The sequence below is a fragment of the Solenopsis invicta genome, chromosome 9 (assembly GCF_016802725.1).
Source record: "Solenopsis invicta isolate M01_SB chromosome 9, UNIL_Sinv_3.0, whole genome shotgun sequence".
NCBI lineage: Eukaryota > Metazoa > Arthropoda > Insecta > Hymenoptera > Formicidae > Solenopsis > Solenopsis invicta.
Window position 1 is genome coordinate 12,494,124 of NC_052672.1, and position 15,708 is coordinate 12,509,831.

At 33.3% G+C, this 15,708-nt stretch overlaps 3 protein-coding genes across 6 annotated transcripts in view; 2 read left to right on the forward strand and 1 right to left on the reverse strand.

Moving 5' to 3' along the window:
* The first annotated feature begins 321 nt into the window (after nt 1–321).
* LOC105198037 (phospholipid phosphatase 6) lies at nt 322–1,836 on the forward strand. Its single transcript, XM_011164676.3, has 4 exons — nt 322–501; nt 762–896; nt 1,004–1,103; nt 1,197–1,836. The coding sequence occupies exons 1-4, from the start codon at nt 493–495 to the stop codon at nt 1,586–1,588; spliced, it is 636 nt and encodes a 211-aa protein (XP_011162978.1). The 5' UTR covers nt 322–492; the 3' UTR covers nt 1,589–1,836.
* Nucleotides 1,837–2,315: 479 nt separating this feature from the next.
* LOC105198036 (PAN2-PAN3 deadenylation complex catalytic subunit PAN2) lies at nt 2,316–14,298 on the forward strand. 3 transcript variants are annotated; one of them, XM_011164674.3, is made up of 21 exons: nt 2,316–2,884; nt 3,744–3,940; nt 4,015–4,184; nt 4,249–4,369; nt 4,447–4,643; nt 4,729–4,942; nt 5,050–5,186; nt 5,387–5,533; nt 5,606–5,702; nt 7,553–7,786; nt 7,869–8,108; nt 8,417–8,666; nt 9,529–9,705; nt 9,926–10,092; nt 10,201–10,369; nt 10,444–10,975; nt 11,048–11,265; nt 11,451–11,580; nt 11,734–11,955; nt 12,034–12,295; nt 12,564–14,298. In XM_011164674.3, exons 1-21 carry the CDS (start codon nt 2,800–2,802, stop codon nt 12,576–12,578), a joined length of 3,981 nt encoding a protein of 1,326 aa, XP_011162976.1. In that variant the 5' UTR covers nt 2,316–2,799; the 3' UTR covers nt 12,579–14,298. The 3 variants fall into 3 exon arrangements, 2 of the variants coding, with proteins under 2 accessions (XP_011162976.1, XP_011162977.1); XM_011164675.3 differs by having other exon boundaries at nt 8,417–8,639; XR_005575575.1 differs by lacking the exon at nt 12,564–14,298 and having other exon boundaries at nt 11,048–11,264; nt 11,449–11,580; nt 12,034–12,276.
* The window catches only part of LOC105198051 (integrin alpha-PS2), a 69,659-nt gene continuing 68,054 nt past the window's right edge, over nt 14,104–15,708 (reverse strand). For both annotated transcript variants that reach the window (XM_039453617.1, XM_039453616.1), the window contains one exon: nt 14,104–15,682. In XM_039453617.1, coding sequence (XP_039309551.1) covers nt 15,590–15,682 — 93 coding nt within the window. In that variant the 3' untranslated portion in view covers nt 14,104–15,589. The remainder of the gene's footprint in view (nt 15,683–15,708) is intronic.

Genomic DNA, 15,708 nt, shown 5'->3' on the forward strand with positions numbered 1-15,708 from the left:
AAATTTGTATATTAACGAGTTTGCAACACCATTCGCTTCCGCCTCGATCTGCATCGCGTCCACTGCGTTTTGCAATCAGATATATAACGGAAAAAGAAAGAATTGATTTACTACTTTCTGGTGGTAAAAAAATTATACTCTACATGATTTTAGCACTTGAATTGTTATCGACAGTGTTGCAAAACAGATATATTAAGTAGTACCAATAATACAAAAATAAATGTACTGACATCAGTATATGGGGATTATTAGAGTTTCTCTAGGGATTTTGACGATCTCTACGAAAAAGGCGGGATGGTCACTCTGTCAAGTTTCTCTTAATTTCTCTCTCTTTCCCTCTCAGGCCAACATCACTATAGGTGGTGTTGCTCAAGCTGGCATTTAACAACAGTCATTCTGAGTCGTTCTTTTATGATTATTTAATACAATAGATAATGCGATAAACATTGCAACGTATCATTACACTAACAGCTATCAATATTGGAAGACAATATGGAAACGGTAGCTATTGATTCTTCGTAATATTGAATATTATTATATTATTATTACATAAATTTGGGTTATTTTTAACTTGATACCTTGTATTATATTGAATGTCACTTGAGTTTATCGATTAATTAATTAGTCAATGTTTCCTTATGAATTATATTTTTTAAAGTCAAGTCGAGTGAAAAGTACATGCCCAATTATATAATTTCTCATTTTCTGTACAAATAGATATATTTGCAAGGAAAAAAAAATATATTTTTTATACTTTCCAGTCTGACAAAAGACAGGTCCCAACACCGTTGAGAAAAGTATTGGCAGTGGATACCTATTTAACAGATCAGCTTGTCAAATTGGTGGAAAGGAGTTTACCTTTAAGACAATTGAAAGTGCATTATAAACTATTGGAGGTATGAATATTTAGTTTTCTAGTATCATCTACCTATTCTAATAATTATTCTAATCAAGTTGCTCTTGTAAATTTTTCTAATTGCATTCATTCATTATCTCTTTCTAGATATCATGCCACGGCATACCTTGGCTTGGAACATCTCTCATACTAATTTGGGTTTTCAACAGCAAGAGTTTGTATCAAATGCAGGTTAACCTTCTGATAGGTATGATTCAAGCAAAATTTTTCTATTACTTAAAATTGATAGATTCTGTTACGATTGAATGACTATAACATATAAATATAAAAATCATTTCAGGACTGCTACTCGACATCCTCTTAATTTCTGTGCTCAAAGCAGTTACAAGAAGAAGACGACCAAATAACAACACGAATGACGATCTATTCGTAATAGGTCCTGATAAATATTCTTTTCCATCTGGACATGCGTCACGTGCTGCATTTGTTGTATATTTCTTCCTCCATCTGTGGCCAGTACCCTTAATGTGCACACCACCTTTGCTAGCATGGTCCTCTAGTGTGTGTATGTCCAGAATATTAATGAGAAGACATCACATATTGGACGTAGTTTTTGGTGTACTTCTAGGTATCTTCGAAGGTTTACTTATAGGTTATATTTATTTGGAGCAGGAGACGTGCATTAGTTTAGTTTCCTGGATTACGGATGAAAAAGTACATGGAGCTGAATAATATTTGTGCAATCACGATTTATGCTTGAAAAATATATAATGTATTTTATTAATATATTGAACTATTTTTACATATAATTCTGTGATTAGTGCCATATTTTTCATGGGTATTAAGACAATGTAAAATAAAAAATATCAAAGTCTGTCTATAACTGTACAACTGCAATCTAAATTACAAAATTAGTTTTGTAAAATTAATTTTGTAAGATGTTTCTCAAAAATATTTAATATATACCTTCATATACCGTTTGTATCTTGTTTATCAATGAAAAATTGAATTAATCATTAATTCTGAAATAGCTCACATTTCTAACTACGTAGTTTATTCTCTAATATATATCTACGAAACAAATTTTTCTTCATGTATCAAATAAAAATTAATCTGTTAACAAATTATTATAATTGTTATTTCATAAATTAATAGAAAATTTTGATTAAAATTCCGACATTGACTGTCATTAATTTAAATTAATTTTATGCTTATTTTGTAAACATGTGGGTATAAATAATTACGTTGTCTGATATGGGAAGAGATTCAGAGAGACAAATTATACAACAATTAAAAATTTTGCTATAAACAATTCAAACTGATCGTTGATCAAGTAATTAGAATTTGATTCAAGTTACTCTCTTGCTTCAATCCGAAACGCGTTTTTCTGTTGCTGTCGCAACCGGGGCTCTCGTTGACGTCAACGGCCCTGGAGTCACGCGCCCGCCATTTCCAGATGTCGCCAGCATTCAAGGCTGCGGAGCATCCTCGTCTCGCGGAGTATGTGCGTGGACGTGCAATCATGAATTAAAGTCGCGTCTCAACAAGTGACGGTAAGCGCAGTTTCGAGTGAACGCAAAGAAGCGTTTCCGAAAGGAGTTTGTTATGACGCGGCCGTCTGTCGCGTCAGATCTTCCAGTTCAGTGGATCGCAGTAGCGTAGTGCGCAAAGTGTTTCGCTTGTTGCATAGTTGCCAAGGCGACAAACGTGCGTACGTGCGTGCGTACGTGCGTGCGTGCGTGCGTTTGTGTGCGTGCGCGCGTTGCGTACCTACGAGTACGCGGTGTGTTATGATAAGAGACCGATCGGCGTCAATATCGGGACGCAATTCTCGTGTCACCTTCATCATCGCCACTACCACCGCCGCCGCTGCCGACGACGACGACGACGACGACGCTTCGATGCTCCTCAACGACGTAGCCTGAAAAGAGCCGCCGCGCATCATGGACTACCCGGTGTTGGGCCACTACGATCCCACGGTAGAGGCCACCGACCACGGTAGCGGCGAAGAAGAACAGGAGCTACTTTGTGAGTATCCTGTTTGTCGTACCATGCTTCTTTTACGCGCCGAAACATCTCTACGCGGAACAGTGAATTTGCGGAGGAGAGAGAGCCACCGGGACTGGCTACTATGTATGCCGCTTTGACCTTCGTCGGTTCCTTGGGTTGTATCTGTTTATTATCTACTTTTCGCAACGTTCGTTTGCTTTCGAACGCTATGACACACGAAGCACGAAGCACCGTTCGGCCGACGCATCAGCTGTTTCGTTGACACGTATGAATATTGCAAGAATCGTCTGTTGGTTTTTCTAAATTTAATTTGATTAGTGATTAGAAAAAAACCTCTGGAGCAATGACGATCGAATTATTTTCTTTTCAAATTAAAAATTGATTGTTAAACATTTTTATCTGATATAACCTTAATATAAAAAAGTTGTGTTTATACATAGTGATGTAACAAAATTATTAAAAGACATGTATAGTTTATGTTTAACCGTTATGAAACAAAGAAACAAATATTTAGAAATATGCTTGGTCTCATCGCATTCCAATAATGCAATTTTACAGAAATATAATTTATAACTTGTCAAAAGACATAGTTTATTTTATATTTTTCATTATATTATATTAGCTATATCTTATGTTATATTTAATTATTTATACCAAGTAAATTGCAAGTGAAAATTTTGCTAAACTGTTTGTGTGAGGATGAAATCTTAATTTATTTTTTAGGTTATTAGTTTAAAATATTAATAAAAATCAATTTTTATATGCTGAAATAAAAATAATTACAAATATTTTTCTGCTTGTTACTTTTGGGATAAAGATATTCATAAAGAGTAATTCTGTCAGATTTCTTGTCTCAACTGATCAATTTTTATTCTAGGGGAGGAATGTAATTATGTCGTACCTGGGGAAGTACCTACTGAATATGTACCTGCGACGGAACAGTTTGGAGAGGACTTTGCCGGAGCCGAGTTTCATGAAACTAGAGCATTGCTCGCCGATGGCGGAGACAGATTTGGAGTGTCCACTGCCATTTTCGATACGTTCGAAGAGCTTATGTGGATGGGGAATCAAGGGGTACAAAGCATTATTAATTTGAGATACCAAACCATCTATATTATATAGTTTCTTAACATCAGTTCTTATTGTAGGGTCATGTAACATCCTACTATGGACCTGGCTTACAAAAATATACCTCTTTTCAAGTCCACGCGACACAAGAGATACGGCATATTCATGCTATAGATGAGGGTATCTTAGTGTTGTCTCAGACTCAATTAAGATGTCAATTACGAAGAGGCATACCTATATTCACCCACACGTATGTTAATATTTTATACTAGCAATATCATCTGCGAATTTGAGCGAACCAATGATTGTTATAGATCGGTGAATATGAATGACATGCAGTGTATGCTGCAAATCTCCCCAACTAGACTACTCATGGGTGGACATCAGGATAAAATAATTGATTTTAATCTTAGTAGAGGAAAAGAGACTGGATTAGTAAGAATTCTATTGATTAGATGTGAAATTAATTCTGAGTGATCACAAGATGCAAAATGCCTGTGTTGTATGTACAGGTGGATGTAGATGAGCGAGGTTGTGCGATACTGCGACAACACAGTAGGCTTATTTGTGCTGGTAATCCTGCGGGAAGAATAGATCTCAGGGATCCAAATACATTATCAATAGAGCATACTTTGGATACGCATAGTGGTTCTTTAAGTGATTTTGATGTTCAAGGAAACTATCTTGTTACATGTGGGTTCAGCAACAGGTAAGGTGAAAAATAATCAGAAAGTTTTTTTAACCATCTTGTATTTTCAAACATACTCATATTTAAATACTTTTGGATTATGTAGTCGTCAGGGGCTCACTGTCGATCGATTTTTAATGGCCTACGATTTGAGACAAATGAGAGCATTAAGTCCAGTCACCACTATGGTGTATCCTCTTTTATTAAAGTTCCTACCGAGTTATTCCAGTCGGCTCGCAGTGGTGTCGCCGCTAGGACAAATGCAACTACTTGATACAATATATGCTAATGTACAACCATCAGTGACATGTTTATATCAGGTAAATTTATTGTGTGTATTCAGAATAAGTAAAAACCTTTTAAGTAGAAACTTTAAAAAATAAATAATAGAAAATACATAGAATTACATGTTGTATATTACTACTAGGTTGCTACTGGTGGCGCGGCGATATTATCCTTTGATGTAGCTTCCACATCTCAATGTCTTTGTTTTGGAGATTCAGCGGGCTCTATACATTTAATGTCTACCAACAACCCAGAACCTCAATTCAATACATTTTCTAGGTCAGCAGTTATTTTAAATAGCTTTTAAAAAATTAATAATTAATTTTTATATACTGAAGTAATTAACAGAAATAATTTATATAAGTATGTACATAAAATCAAGAAGTTTGAAATTGAAACAATTGAAAAATAAATATATAGCTGATAAAAAATAATTAAAATTAAATTGAAAATGTATAATATATTTTTATTTTGTTTAGGCCTACGGAGTTTGCTGATCCAATTGAGACTCTACCATCAATTCCGTTGGATGACGATGTTACTCCGTACAGTATTATACCAATGGTATATTCAGATCAACCACTTCTAAGTGATTGGCCTGAAGAATTTATAAAAAAAGTTTACAGGTAAGTGTTTTTGTATGATTTCGTTTTTTGTACAGCCAAGAAACAAGTAAATTGATTTTTATTCCTTCATAGAAAAACTCCACCAATAGATCCTGAAATCTTGCGCACAATGAAAATGCAGGGAACAATAGGATATGCGCCAAATCCTCAGGCTTTTCGCAGAAATCAAGTGAGGAAACAATATTCTCCCACTCTATTACAATATTCTCCTCCGTCTCTTCTCAAATTACCTTGAATTTCATTCATAATATTATTAATGATTTGTTTTTCTTTGTGTATCAAATTTTGAAAGCCATTCTGCTTATGACGTAAAATTGAATTTAATGTCGCTTTTATATCGCTACAAATTGCTACTCAAATTTATACATATTTTAAATATGTACAGATTTCAAAGATATATGCAAATGTGTTCTTTCATGATTTTAAGGCTTTACTAGTATGATCAATTAAAGTAATATACTGTTGACGTAAAAATTAAGGCTCAATGTACATTAAAGCGTTTAATTTTTTAGAAAAAGAAATATTTGCTATAATGTGATTAAGACTGATAACATTTCGTGATAATTATTGTAGTCTGTAAAGAGACATATATTTTCGTAAGCTAGTCCAATGTATTCTACTAATTTTACAATAGTAGCATACACAAAATTTAACAATCTCAAATTATAAATATATGCTGCGCATATAAAATATGAAAATCTCTTATTCTATCTTCTCATTAGTTTGTTTTATATACTATCAATTTACAGTATATATGAGAGTCTATGTGAGAGAAAATATTTAAAAAATAAATTGTAATTTTTTGAAAAATAATGTAAAATTAATATTGTTGTACTATTGCATTAATATTGGAAATATTATATTAACTTTTTCTTATTTATAATACTTTTTGATTAGCGATATTTACAGGAATCTATTAATTTTTATTTTGTTAGCATTTGATATTTTGTTTATATGAATCTAGAAAAAGTAATGATTTGACGTTTGTATAAAAGCGCACAATTTTAAATGTACTTAAGATCAAATATAAAATGCATATTTTTTTGTTCTTTAATCTAATATCTTCAACAGTGTGCCAATTTATATACAATTTATAAAAATATAATGTATCTATTTTTATTATTAAAAATGTATTTCTGCTACAGTATATGTCAAAGTATTGTAGCATTGCATTCTATATTCTAAATATATTATTATTAATTTAAATAACTATATATGAGTGATACATGATACAATTTTATCATTATTATATATATCTTTTCTAATATATCTCTTTTTTGTTATTGCGTTAATTGCTATTGAAACATATTATAAATTAGAAGTTGGATTTTTTAGTTTGATTATATGATTAATAATGTGTTGAGGCTTTATTACCTTTTTCGCTTTGCAGAAAAAATAATTGCAGATAGAAAAACATGTATTGAACTATATCTGTATCGATAGTATAAGTCTTAATTTTCGTTATAGTTATTTGTGTTGACATTTACAGAACGACCGCCATAAAGAAGAAGAAACATGAATAAATGTTTCTTGTAGATCTTCTACAAAAAGTTCCCACAATTCCCATATTTTATCGTTCAGCGTGATATTTTACTGCCTTCAGTCTGCGCAATATATTTGTGATCGATTGCATTTCGTCTATTTTCATTTAATGATTTTCGTTTAACTATCTCGATAGGCGATTAATATATTTAAATGTAAAATATGTTGCGCATAAAATGTATACTCAAAATTGTACTTGAGTGAAATAATAAAGGTTGTATGACGTACAGTATGCGTAACTTTAATATGATGCGTTGCATTATCGGTTCAGTTCCCACAACGCGTTTTTTATAGGTATTATTTATTTTTTCACAGTTTAAAAGGTTTTCTCTCTTTCTCTCTATCATGCACCAAACTATACAAATTCTTGATTAACTCACAATGCATGACAAATTTTATAAGACAGAAGTTATCTTGGCGAAAAATATTCAACATATTTTCACAGTGGAATAAAAATAAATAATACCTCTTTTGCAGATACCGTACAATCTGGAAAAACGACGTGGCTTAATCGCGAAACCCTTCGCGGGGGACTCACGGTCTAAAACAGATGACGGCACCTTTGTAGCCATACCTAAGCGTTATCGTAAAATCGAGTTGAAATACTCACGACTTGGTTATGATGATTTTGATTTCGATCAGTACAATCGAACCAGCTTTTGTGGCCTGGAAGCTACACTTCCCAACAGTTATTGCAATGCTATGCTGCAGGTAAGCCCAAGAAAACTATGTTGCCTGAGGTGAGTCGGGTCAACGAATAAAGTAAATCAGACCAAATGCTCGTGCTTTGCAGTTGCTTTATTATTGCGAGCCTGTAAGGGTAGCATTGCTCTCGCATTCGTGCCAACGAGAGTTCTGTCTTTCTTGCGAATTGGGATTCTTATTTCACATGCTGGATACATCCCGAGGATTTCCTTGCCAAGCTGCGAATTTCCTTAGAGCTTTTAGGACAGTACGAGAGGCATCAGCTTTAGGACTTATACTGAACGATCCAGAATCCAAGAAAAAAATCAATCTAATTATGCTCATACAAGTACGATAATAGTTACAAGTTTCAGCATGAATTATAATTATATTCTAATAGCTTGTATCAGAATATTCAAGATATATTTTTATTTGGAATGAAAAAATAAATTTTAATTTTTTAAACTTTAATTTAAACTTTACTTGATGCATGAATGTTTATAAATTTCTATTTTGGAAAATATTTCTATTTTGGAAAATATGCACTTTTACTGAACATTAAAATTTTATTTAAAAAAGCGAAAAATCACAATTGCATGATATATTAAAAATTTTTTAATCGATATTGACACAAAGATGATTTAAATTTGGTATTAGAGCTGGAATAGATTCATTCTACATCAAATACACTACGAAATACTGGAAACGAGGAAGCGACAGCAAAAGGAAGAGGAGGCAGCACGACTTCTAAAATCAGGTTGCAAATATCCTCCATTTGTTTATAACGAACAGGATTTCCCGAGCATCCTCGAAGATCTTGGTTCTCGATATAGAAGCCATGATGATGAAAGGAAAAGAAAGAGAAAGCAGGAGGAGGATGGTAAATATATGTGGATCACATCGAAAGGTAAACACAATTCATGTGTAGCCTTAGCACTGGGCACTTTTTGTGTTTATTTTTCAATTTGTATGTGATTTATTTGATCTGTTTATTTGATCCAAAGCTGTAGCGAAATATTTGAAGAGCAAGAGATAACTAAAAACTATATGATTACTGTATTATTGTAATTTTTTCTAACGATTGCAGAAACTACTTTTATTTTATTAAGATATCTCACGATCTTATTATATCTTTTGCATTCTTAGGATATTTCACAACTGCAGCTTTTTTAATATACGCTGACGTGTATATTTTTTTTAGAATGTATCTTTATTAATCTGATGTTAAACCAATAAGTTATGGCAATGCTTTTACTCTTTAGACCGCTTTATTCTATATATTATGTATATTTTTTTATAGTAAGAAGAGCAGCCAGCCCATTCTGCCTTACTTTTCATAAGTTGCATGATCTTGCTTTTACACGAGAATCCTGGGAGTTAAAAATATGTGATTAATATTTGTGCGTTTAAAAGTATCAACATTATAACACCGAGATGTCAGATTATCTAATATGTATAATTTAAAAAATAATCTTAAAATTAGCTTAATGATTAGATTGCATTGCTTAAAATTACTTTAGAAAATCAAAAGTGATAAACTTTCTAAGTTTAATGCTATATTCAGAATAATTAGAAACATAGTTAACTATTATTACAAAACATCGAAAATTATAAACGCGCATATACGCATTACTGCTAAATACCGTTATACATTATATCGTTATAATCGTTATGCATATCTCATTTAATTTGACAAGATTTTTAATCGATTGTAATAATATCGCTAATAATATTTATTTTATCTTTAAATCCGCATTTATTACGGGTAGACAAGACCACCAAAAAATCCGAAGAGAATGAAGTGCGAGATGACGAAACAGAGATCAGTCGTCTGTTTGGATCTGAACAAATGCACATACATCGTTGTCTCAAATGTGGGCAAGAAGCTACAAAACATTCCATCATGTTACTTTGTAACTTAGTTTATCCGGAAATAATTAATCCTTGTAAGCTATTTTCAAGCAGCATGTGTCCGAGGCTTTGGCTGGACGGAAAGTGAGTCCAGCGTGTAAAATGATTGAAACTTTTAGACATTCGTTATTCTAATACAATTCAAGATCTTGTAAAGTTTCGAATGTCCTACATGCTTGACTGACTTTTCGTACGACCTTAGCTTAACGCGCTCATTCGTTCTCGCGACTGAATACAAGAGTTTACCTTTTGTAGCTGAAGAGGTACCGTTCACAAATGTTCTTGCCCGCAGTTTAAGACCTGAGAAAATTACACCCGCATGGTGTGACAATTGCCAGAAATTTACACCTACTCTCCAGTCTCGACAATTGACTAAACTACCTCAAATACTGGCTCTAAACTGCGGCTTAGATACTCAGCAGGTACTTACAACATCAGACTAGTACAATCATAGCGCACACAGAATCAAAGCACGAAATGCCGCATGCTCTGTCCCATACGTGTAAAGTCACACTATTGAATTGTTACAGGATAAGGCATTTTGGCAAAATCAAATGGACATTGTAGTGCAAAACGTGTTGACGGGAAAGGAGAGCAGTCCCAGCTCCAGTCCTGTACCCGTCACCGCAAAGCCTTGTCGATATGGCAATAATTGCACACGAACTGGATGTCGATTTAGGCACGCTGGCCGCGATTCAGGTACGCAAATACTTTGTCATACAGATTAAATACATATCGTGTTGAATTAACATTAATCATAATTTATTGTTCAGAAACAGAAAAATTATTCTCATCGTCCTCTACTCCATCTACCTCATCGATCTCGGCGCCTGTTACATCGCCTCCTAGTCATTTATATTACTTGCACTCTTGGATACCTCACAGCATAGAGATCTCTCTCGAAGAAAACGGAGAAATGTCGGTTAAAAAAATCAATGAACTGAGAAGCGAATTGAATAACGACATGTCCGCACAGAACTTGATGGAGAACGGCCAAGAAGACAAAACGGTACAAATAGTTTCCGAGAGTGTTGGGGATAACAACGAAGAAAATGTCGAAAAATTGAAAAATTGTAGTATAGTATCAAACGAGGAAGACAGTGAGGCCGTAAAAAGTACAAATTTAGAGATCTCTTGTAATATTCAAAAGATACAGTACGGTCTCAGTGCTGTCGTCTGTTACATCGACGATAAGAATAACGAGGAACGAAGAAACATTGTAGCACTGTTAAAAGTTGGACCAAATTATCATGAACGATCGGGAGGCCACGCTGTATCGCAATGGTACATCTTCAATGATTTCTGGTGAGTATTTTTTAGTGTTTGACAAAAAAATTGATGTATGTTTAAACGTCATTTTATGTCGATTTGTTACAGTATACAACCGGTGACACCGCAAGAAGCGGTGTGGTTTAATCTCGATTGGAAAGTGCCGTGTGTGCTCCATTACACAGCGATACCTGCACCTGAAGTAACACAATTTATCAGCCCCCTTACGTACGATGTATTCGGAGAAGATAAATGTATCGCTCGCAGTGGTGGAACTAGAGGCATCACGTTTACTCCTCTGTCATCAGACGAAATGCCCAAAAAAGGTAGATTTCTTTGTAGTAACAATCTATAATACCGCTTTTTGTAATTCCATTTCTTATGTGTATGAAATTATTAAAAGATATTACTATTGTGGAATTTGTATCTGAACAAAGACAATGATTTTAATTTTAATATCTTCGTTAGTATCCTTAAATTATTGTAATTATTGTTTAATTATTATTTATAGGAGAATTGGTAGGAATCGATGCAGAATTTGTTACCTTAAACCAGGAAGAATCCGAGCTACGGAGCGATGGAAAAATGTCAACTATAAAACCGAGCCATATGTCGGTCGCGCGAATCACCTGTATACGCGGGTATGATCTATTATTCTATATGAACTATTATGTAAATAGTAATGCGCCATAAACGGAGAAATTTTTAAACCGATCAGATAAAAAAATACATTTAATACAACAATATTCAAGTTATTTTAAATTATAACGATTTTCTCACTTTTTAATGAATAGGCAAGGTCCATTGGAAGGAACACCGTTTATAGACGATTATATAAGCACTCAGGAACAGGTGGTCGATTATCTGACAAAATTCAGCGGAATTCAGCCAGGTGATTTGGACGCAAATTTTAGTAGCAAACATCTCACAACTTTGAAATCTACGTATCAAAAATTGAGATTTTTAGTAGACAACGGCATAATCTTTGTCGGACACGGTTTGAAAAACGATTTTAGGTAAAATTCTAATTGATATCTATGACAATATAATTCATTATTTCATTAATGATATTTTTAAATACGTGAACTTTGCAGGGTAATAAATTTGGTAGTGCCACCGGAGCAAATAGTAGATACAGTTTTGTTATTTCACTTACCTCATCATCGTATGGTATCGTTACGCTTCTTGACCTGGCACTTTTTGGGTAAAAACATTCAGTCTGAAACTCACGATTCAGCCGAGGACGCACGAGCAGCATTAGAATTATATCGCAAGTACAAAGAACTGGAAAGATCCGGCACATTGAAAGAAACGCTGAAGGAACTCTACGAAGTGGGCACCCAATTACAGTGGAAAGTAAGAACGAAATTTTTTACATTATAAAGTATCTTATCAGTAGTAGTAATAGGAGTGGGTGAGATTATCAGTTCCTATACGCCACCTACATCTAAAGTGTTTCTCTGTGATTCCTGCTAAAAATTGCGAATTTAAAAATCTGTGTACATATAAGGGATGTGTACATTCGAATTCGCGAACTGTCACTTACGAGTTCGTCGCTTTCACGGAGCAACAACATCTCATCGTCTCAAGTCCCGTTTTTATTTCTTTAAACATTTGATTTTAGGTCCCTGATAGCTGATACGAGGATAACATATATAACGATTTAGATGAAGAAATCAATAGTGATAATGACAATTAGATGATATGAATGTTCATGTGTCCATTGTTCGACATCATTGTTCGAAAGGTACTCGGCAAGCGCCATTCGCATTCGGTAAAGTGTTGATGTTTAATCCATTGTTAAAGATGGGTTCGCATACTCATCGTTTCACAATGAACAGATTTATTCAACGCACACGTAATATTATTAGTAAAGGGAACTTTTTGTTGGATCTCAAACCGCAATATCATGAAAAAATTGAAGATTTAAGAACATTGATATCCATTTAGGCGTTGTTTTCGCTGTATTAGATCATTGTTGCATCTGTATACCGAGAATATATATGGTATACATGTATATGGTATACAGAGTATCTCGAAATTTACGACTCAAAATATAGTAACAAAGTTTTCGAAAATTTAAGTAAAATAGTTATTTGTAGATTTTTTGTTTCAAGTAATTTTTTATAATGCTTAAAACTGGTCAATTAGAAATTACATTTAGATGGTGCTTGCAATGTGGTCACTAATACCGCTCACGCGACTCATGTTACTTCTAAACATGGTTTGTAATTTGTCAATTTTAATTATATTTCAAAAATTATATTTCAAAAATTACTACTTGAAATAAATCTACGAATAATTATTTTACTTAATTTTTCGAGGACTTTCTTGCATTACTATTTTGAATCGCGAATTTCGAGACACTATATGATAATAGTCTAAATTTTCATAATAATTTACATATATTATCGTTTTATGATAATACAATATCATAAATTGATAATGCTAATACAATATAAAATGATAATGTGTGTATATACACATTTTATGATAATACGCCGAATTATACATTTTTTGTTATTCTATTTGTCGATCGTAACATTGAGAGGATTGAATGAAAAAATTGTTGATCGTGATTTTAAATAGAAATTAAGCATGATGCGAATTTGTACATATTGTCTAGGATATTGGCGTTTTGAGGAGCAGTAACGATCTCGCACTGCCCAATAGAATATTCTAATTTCCTATGATTCATATTATATCCCAAACATAACGTATTCCATCTTGATCCATTAAACAATGCCGAATAGATGTAAATAGTTATAGCACAATTAGCAATAATCACATTATCTTTAAGTACATACGGTCTCACTATTTTCTTTTTATACGTATTTTCTTTAGCGCATCAACTTTATCGATTTTAAGAACGCAAATTTTTTATAAAATATTTCATGGAGTTTAGTTTCCTCGATTATACACAGTCGCCTTCACATTTTTGTAAATACCAGTCACATTTGCAGATAACTGTTATTCATTGCCAATTTTCGAAATTGATCCATTTGCGCGAAAGGCTCTCAAAACGCGAAAAGATCTATTAACGAAGATATTGTAGTATATTTTACAAACTGACAACTGTATGCATTATAAATTATTTTTATATACATTTTATCTATAAAAGACTATGGAGGATACTGTCCAAAATATTTATAAAAAAGACAAGATTAATATATTTTTTTATATTCGGAAGATTTTTCTTATAATTTGGGCATACAACATACACTGGTTTCAGCGATCAATGCGATTAGTAAATAGCACAGACAGTATACACATTGATCTTAATCAAACATTTGATTTATACCAAAAGCTGTTACGTCATTGTAATTTTACAATAAATTATTATATAAATTCATTCAAAATGTGATTTTTCTTCTTTTCAGCTACAATTACATTTTTAACAGATTTATTGGGGAAAAATTATCAATATACGCAATATAGTGTTAATTTCATTATATGTATATATATATTTTTTTAATATTATATCTTAATATTGTATGTACAAGTCAGTTCTAGCTTTCTATATATTTATATTAGAAAGATATAAAACCTTTCTAATCCAGTATTATTGCGTTAAACCACTTTCTGTGGACAGTTTTTAGTAACGTAAATTAATAATTTACAGATTGTACACACATTCACCTTGCGTGCGTGATGACGCATCACACTATTATTACAGCGCTCAAGCATACGTTACGGTATTACGTATAGAACATAAAAATTTAATAAATAACTAAAAAATTCCATTGCGATTTCAAAATCGCAATTTAGACCCCTTTCAAACGAATTAAAATTTGAAATGCTGTTAATAAAGCATCATTCAAATACGAAACTATTAAAAACATCTCAAAGATATCTGAAGAATTATCTACGGTATGATTTACTATACACAATATCCGGTCATCAAATGCTCGTATGAAAGGGGTCTTAAACGAGAGATTATCTATAAAGTTTTCGATACCGAACTAGCTCCTCTAAGAGAATCATCGGTGAGATAAAAAATTGTTTGAGTTCGTGCCGACCGAACGCGAGTAAAAAAATAATTATACTCTATCGTAAAAAGACAGCGAAAGCGACGAGGCACGTATCAAGGCGTTTTACCGCGAGAAATAGTAACGGTATTACAAAAAAATAACATATATTATACATATATATTACTTATATACACGAAGATACGATTCGTCGATGAATGTCGAGATATTCGTTCGTATCTGCCGACTGTACGTGCGGCTTAAGTAATTACAGATAATAAAAAAAAAAGAAGAAGACGTCTCCTGACTAGAAATTTGCATGGTCGAGCTGCAGGAGCTGGAAGGAGTATTCAGCGGCAGTATACGAGTGACGAATCGATCGCCACTCAAAATTAACATTTCAGTGCACCTCGGCAGATACTCGTCTTGCCTGAACATTAAAGATGGCACAAATTGCCTGAATTAAGGCACTGTCGAACGCTAATGAGATATTCAATAGAAGTCGAAACTATGTTCGCAGACTACACCAAGTGAATCCATGCAACGCGCATTCCTTCGATTATTTGAAGACCAAGGCGTTTTTCATGGTTCTGTTGCATAACCGAGATTCCTAACTCGCCTATGATTCGATCAGGTATAATCAAAAAGTTTCAATAGAACAAAGATGAACGGTCATCCTTATTTAATGTTCCTCGCCTTGTTGGAAGTGACCGTTTCGGTTCAGTGGTTGTCTTTCTGGAGCGTCGGAAGGTCTGTTCCTCTTGAAGAAACCGCACTGCAAATGATAAATAAGGTAAGGAT